At 51.0% G+C, this 6,264-nt stretch overlaps 1 protein-coding gene across 12 annotated transcripts in view; it reads right to left on the bottom strand.

Annotated features, from left to right (window-relative positions):
- Positions 1 to 3,244: 3,244 nt before the first annotated feature.
- PPIP5K1 (diphosphoinositol pentakisphosphate kinase 1) overlaps positions 3,245 to 6,264 on the bottom strand; it is a 48,094-nt gene continuing 45,074 nt past the window's right edge. For 5 of the 12 annotated variants that reach the window (XM_075044782.1, XM_075044785.1, XM_075044787.1 and 2 more), the window contains one exon: positions 3,246 to 5,087. In XM_075044782.1, the coding sequence (XP_074900883.1) occupies positions 4,393 to 5,087 (695 nt within the window). In that variant the 3' untranslated portion in view covers positions 3,246 to 4,392. Of the gene's footprint in view, positions 5,088 to 6,264 lie in introns of all 12 variants that reach the window. The other 7 variants (XM_075044788.1, XM_075044790.1, XM_075044789.1 and 4 more) reach the window with 3 other exon arrangements.

Below are 6,264 nucleotides of genomic sequence, written 5' to 3'. Positions count from 1 at the left end.
GCAATTCTTCAAATTCCTGGGCCTATTGTTCCCCTATGGCCAGCAAACAGAGCAGGCATCAGCTGGGCAGCACTGGAGCCAACAGTCCTGGACCACAGGAGGGGGGAAATGGAGCTCTCGCACCAAGGACAGAAACCAGAAACCAGCTGTCCTCTACTGGTCAGCTGTGTCCATCACTTGCTGCGTAGGACTTGGGGAGATACGGGTTAGCAATTTGTGGGGAAATGGCATGGCTCTGAGAAACCAGAAGAACAGATAAGAAAAAGACAAGTCCCAGTAAGGCAATGACATGGCCCTCCCCTAATCAGCTGCTTCAGTATTTGCAAACTGATGAGCCAGAGGAGTGTCCAAGGCAATAGCAGCAATATTGAGTTTGGTCAAGTAAACGATCAGGGCTGCCTGGACCTTGACACGCTAAAGGCCCAAAGCCTGCATATGCTGTACAACCTGGCAGTTTCTCCAGCTCCAAGGATTTTGCTCATACATGCTGACTAACAGAGGACCTGTCACTTTCCACAGCCTACAGGAGACATTGCCATAGTCTAGCTACTTGGTATAGACAGTTGGTATTTCCTGCCTGTTCTGCCACACGACCTGGACCCATTTCTCTACACTGCTTTCTCATTGCATACAGTGACAATTCAGGTAAAGAGTTTTGCTTAGCTGCATCTGCCAGCTATTTGACAAGCCTGATCCAAACTATCCCAGCTACTGCAGGCAAAGTTTGTAGCTACATCCAGACAGAGACACAGGACCACGCAGCAGTCATTTGTCCATATCACTACTTATGCAGCCCAAAAGCATTTGAAAGTGCAGCTTATGCATCAGCATAGATTTGAGGAGCCAGAACTGGCTTTGACAGGATTAAGCCAAAAATAGGGGCTCCTGCTATTGCATCCAGAAATTGTGCAATTGTCCTTTTCTTTTTTCCCTCTATGACTCACAGCACTTCCTTACACCACCCTTCTGTTTGGAAAGGGCTTTGTGATTAATCACTGCTGCTGCTAAGCCAAGAAAAACATGGTAAAGATGCTGCCTAAGAGCAGTCGGTCAGTGCTCAGATTTCACAACACAGTCTGCAGGTGTTCATTTGGAAGTGTTAGAGCATCAGGAAAGACCTCAAACTTCTAGACAGAGGCAGCTATTAAGCAGCTCTTTTAAAATAAAGGGCACTGTCCCTTCTTGGCCTGCCTATCTAAGAGAGCATAGACTAGAAGCCAGTTCTTGCACCACTGCAGGCAGCCCAGCTTTCTTCTTGGCTGTGGGATAGTATCTGCCTTTGAGTTCAGGCCATTTACTTCTGCAGCACAAGCACTACTGGACACAAGTGACCAGGCTGCCTCCCTGTTACTCTGCCCTGTATCAGGAAGCCCTCTGATCCTACAAACTATATGGAGAACAAAACTTCACAGAATTACCAGTATGCAAAGTAGCAATGCAGACAGATAATTTATGGCTAGAGGAGGACTCCAGCAACTAAAAGATATATATTCAGAAGCCAAAATTAGACACTACTTAGAATTTGTAGAAATATTCTCAATTTAGGGATATGGAGGTTTGTATTTTTCATCACAACAAAAACCCTTCCAGCCTGTCTCCTGGGCCCGATCTCTTACTGAGCTGTAGAGCCACAGCAGAGCCACAGCTGCTAGCTGCTTCCCAAGCATCATTCCCTTTTCATTTCCAGGTGAAGAAATGGGCTGAAGATTGGGAACATTATAAATAACAGTGGTTCTCGTGAGTGGCAGCAATCTGCCCAGGAATTCGAGTACTGCAGCACTCAGCCATCCCTTCTTGCAGAACATGGCCTTCAGAGCCTCGCAAGAAAGGCCACTTTTGTACTCAGATGACGTGGCACATCCTGCGGCAGCAGCTCTTGGGCGGTGCTCCCACAGCATTGTCCTGCCCTGCTAAGCCATGGAAGCACAGGGACACTGCAGCCAGTACCTGCTTTCTCTGGGCATAAGGGCTTCCAACTACAACGTGCCCGCTGGGCTCCCCTGGCACACAGAGTCCGGTCTGCCTCCTGCCCTGCTTGGCAGTATGGCAGGAGGGCAGCTGGCACTGAGAGCAGCCCCTGGCCATTTTCTTGCAGCACAGGGGGAGCAGACAGGCAGGAGATCTGCCAGGCATTTGTACACAGTAAAGCCAGCCCACCAGCAGGCTCCAGGGCCCTAGAAGTGATGAGCTCCCCCCCTGCGTGGGGGCGAGCACCTGAAAGACAGGCCCTCACCCCCCAAGACCCTGCTCCGTGACTTGCTCGTGCCACCGCTGAAGGAGCCGTGCCCCTCTCAGCAATGACACCTTGCGGCAGGTGATGCTGGGTCCATCGGGGCAACCACCATGCCCAGGCCTGGGCCACGGTCTCTGCTCCATGGGTGCAGAGGTGGGCGCTGCCTCCCCCAGACAGAAACGCACAAATCCTGGCAGGAGACGCAGCTCTCGTGTCCGGCAGGGACCCTGCTGCTGGAGCAGCGGTGCTGGTGGTTGCAGGTGCCACGTACTACTGACCCTGGCAGGGTGTGGGCAGGATGGCGGGATCAGGGACATGGGCATTGCCTGAGGGCGCAAGCGGGATCTAGTGCCGCTCAGCCTCCCGCATTCCTGCAGCCGGCTCTCGGGGCAGGGGAGAGCTGCAGGTCCGTGGCCTCGGCCCAACAGGCACCAGCCAGGGTATCTGTTCTTCCAGGTCTTTAATGCAGGATTGCCAATGAAAGCCAGAGAGCTTCCTTACAGCACAAGGCAGACCCTTCTCCCAGGCGCTGGCACACATCCTCAGGAGAGCAGGCTAGCACAGCCCTGAGGAAGAGGGGGGACAGGCTTCCTCCTAGCACAGTGCTGCACTCGAGGCAGCTGTACGACTGCTGTATTTCAAGTGCAAGTAAACATGACCTTTCTTAAATACCCAAACTGGCAGCTAGGGATTATCAAGCATGAGGAGGAGGACACAGTACCCAGGATGTACTTGGAACCGATGAGAAGGTGTGGACCAAGTGAAAGGAGTTGAACATGCTGCCCCAGCATCTTCATTCTACTGCAAACCACCCTGGGACCTGGGAAGCTGGGACCATTTCCCCAGTATGACCAGTTCTTCTGCGGAGGAAAAAAGAGATGTCTGGCCTTCTTGAGCAAAGCCCCATGTCTGTGTACTCACTTCAGTGTGACTTTCAGCCACAGTTCCTCTTCCAGGACAGAAGCAAACAAGCAGGGCTTGCTGTCCCGGGCACCTGCAAGCTCTGGCACACACACACTGCTGCGCAAGTCAGCAACAGAGACAGAGAGACACCAGACCCACAGCATAGATTTACTGTGAATACACATCATCACAACACAGCGTGGAAATCTTTGGGCACAGCTTCACAAAAACACAGATCCTAGCTACAGACAAACACGCAGACTTGTCCATAAATACAGGAGGCGCAGGAGGCACAGCCCTGGCCTGCACTCAGGATGCGACAGGGACACCCGTGTCAATCTTGCCCTCAGGCTTGTGCTCACAAGTCATTTACATAAATATGTATTAAATACTTTTCATTTTATATATAATAAAGATTTCTCCTTATTGGTTTCTAATAATCCTGATTTGTTCAAATAGCAGTTTCTTTTGATTTCTGTCACCAAGACTTCAGAGCTGTACCCTGCCCGACCCTTGGGGACTAGAATAAAACCCGTGTGTGTCCTCCCTGCCCACCTCTCTCAGGCTGGATCCCCAGGCTCCTGCCTGCCTGCCCCAGCCCAGCAGGAAAACATCCAAGTCCACATCAAAGAGATGTTTTCTTGCATGTGGCAATCTTGAACCTGATCCCCCCGTTACTGTCCTTCCCACACTCATTCAGAGTGCTTTCTGCTTCTCCTAGTCTTCCTGCCATGGACTCTGGACCTGTTCTTGGTGGCCAGTGGTGGGAATTGAGAGAGGAAGAAGGAAGGAACAGAGAGGAGGTTGGTGGTTGTGATGGATCCAATTACTTTGGGCCCAGAATACCTTCCTCTGAAGGCTATGGGCCAAAAAAATCTCAAGGGAGCATCTGTCCCCTTTGGACTTAGCACCCCAAAAGCCTTGGCCATACCAATCCTCTAACTCTGCTGTCCCAGCGAGCGTACAGCCCTTGGAACACCAATGCAGCCCTATGTCCCTGCTCCATGGAGGTGCCATGCCAGTACCAAGACTCCATTTGTTATTAATTTAACAAGGCAGATGGGGCATTGTCTCTTGCCGAATGGCAAAGAGCTGGCTTGTGGAGGAGCAGAGCAGACTCTTCCACACCCCAGAGTCCTGTGGCCTTGGGACATGGCTTGTTCTGTGCTGTGGACAGCCAGCTGCATGAGGTGCTGTGCAGGAAGCTGGGCTGCCTCCAGGCTAGAAGCACTTGCAGTGTGCTGTCCAGTGAGCCACTAATTCTGCTGATCCTCCCAACACAGCGGCTGCAGCTCCTCCATGCTTTTCTCAGGAGGCAGTGGCTGCACCTGCTGCAGGTGACCAGTCAGAAGCTGGCCTGACATAGCACTGTCCCCCAGCAGCTCCTCACCCATATGCTCTGGGTCCAACACCTCTCCCAGCAGCTCCTCTTCACAGGGCACCAAGATCTCCTTGGACAGCCCTGACTGATCCAGGCCAGTCATTCCCCCTATATACCCCTCACCTGGCCTCTCTCTCTCCCCAGCCAGCCTTATATCAGACCCTGCACCACACTTTGGGTTCCCTGTGTTACTTGGCTCTAACATTTCCCCAGCTGATTCTTCTTCATCCAGGTCCACCCTGCTCTTGTCCTCTGGGTTAGAGTCCTCCTCCACCAGCTCCTTCTTGCAGAGCTCCAGGATCTTGCCTGGCTCTGGCCCCTTATTCCAGGTCAGGGTCTCTGGGGCACTTGGCTCCGCCACCGATAACCCAGACATGCCCACCTCCCCATCAAGCCCTCTGCCTGGAGGTTGTCTCTCTTCTTGCTCAGGGGACTGGCTAGTCAGCTGCTCCTCACTTTTGGGGGGACTGATGGAAAGTTTCTCAGTGAAGCTGAAACGAGCGCAGTTGTCCACAGAGGTTGGGGAGGATGGGCCTGCACTGGAGACAGTACTGGAGGGGCCACTGCTGTCTGCAAAGAGGAAGAAAAATCTTAAACATTTAGTTGATATTTCCCCAGCCCAAAGCCTGGGCAGACCCAAGCTGTCACAGTCCCACAGTTCTACAACCAATAGGTGAGGGTCATCTGTATGTCATGCAACCTGGCAGGGGCGTGCAGCTGCTCTTAGGTGTGTTTCTGGCAGTTCAGCTGATGAAAACCCAAGCACAAACACCACAATTACATCTTGTCATACAGTGCTATGTTGGCATATAGCCAAGAGTGAATTCTGTTTCATTACAGAGTGAAATGGCAAGTGTGATATTGGGTTTTGAGCAGAAAAGCAGTTTCTTTTATCCCTCATTATTATGGAACACTCTTAGCTTCAACTTTGCTCCTCTTGGTTCCTGATACACACAAGCCCTGAATGTTGAGCTAGAGTCACCACTGGAAGAAGAACTATTGCTTCTCCACTAATGCTTATTCTTGCCTTATATGTACAATGAGCAAAACTAGAGAACAGATCTAGATTATATCTAATCCAGTAAAGGGGAGAGCATTAAACAACTGTTTTCAGTCAAATCGGTTCCCTGATCTTGCTGCCTACACAAACACACACTACTCCTGGCACAAGAAGTGTACAGCCAGGAGAAGAGTAGGACTGCTTTTTCAGTGGCGACCTTGACTTGTGTCATTAAGGCACTTGCTGTGCAACTGTTGGCTAACCCTCTCTCTGAGTTCAAGTCAGATCTGCAAAGAGGACTAACAGCAGCCATCAGCTCTGCAGAGACTACAAGTGAGGCCCAGGAGCTGCAGAAAAGCCTGTAAGTGAAGATCTAAATGATTGGCTGTCCTATATAGAGCTCTGGGTGAGGCATGTATGTGGTTGGTTAGGAAAAGAAGGCATTTCCACATGCCAACACTGAGTTGGCCATGTGTCATGGAGAATCACAAAACTTGAGATGAAAATGAAGTGCATTCAGGCCCTCCATGTCCTAGTGCACAAAGCCAAGGATGTCTGGAGAGACAACATCCATCCTACAGCAGATGTCCCCATGATATACAACACTACAGAGAGTCCCTTCTTGCATCTTTCTTTGGAAGCTTTTTCACAGGGCATATGACTACTTTCCCTTTTACCTATTTCCCCTTTCTGTTTCTCTTCCTTCAAGGGCAAAGCATAGAAACCCTCAGCATGAATACTTGGCTT

The sequence above is a fragment of the Buteo buteo genome, chromosome 13, assembly GCF_964188355.1.
Source record: "Buteo buteo chromosome 13, bButBut1.hap1.1, whole genome shotgun sequence".
NCBI lineage: Eukaryota > Metazoa > Chordata > Aves > Accipitriformes > Accipitridae > Buteo > Buteo buteo.
This window is presented reverse-complemented; position numbering and strand designations above follow the sequence as displayed.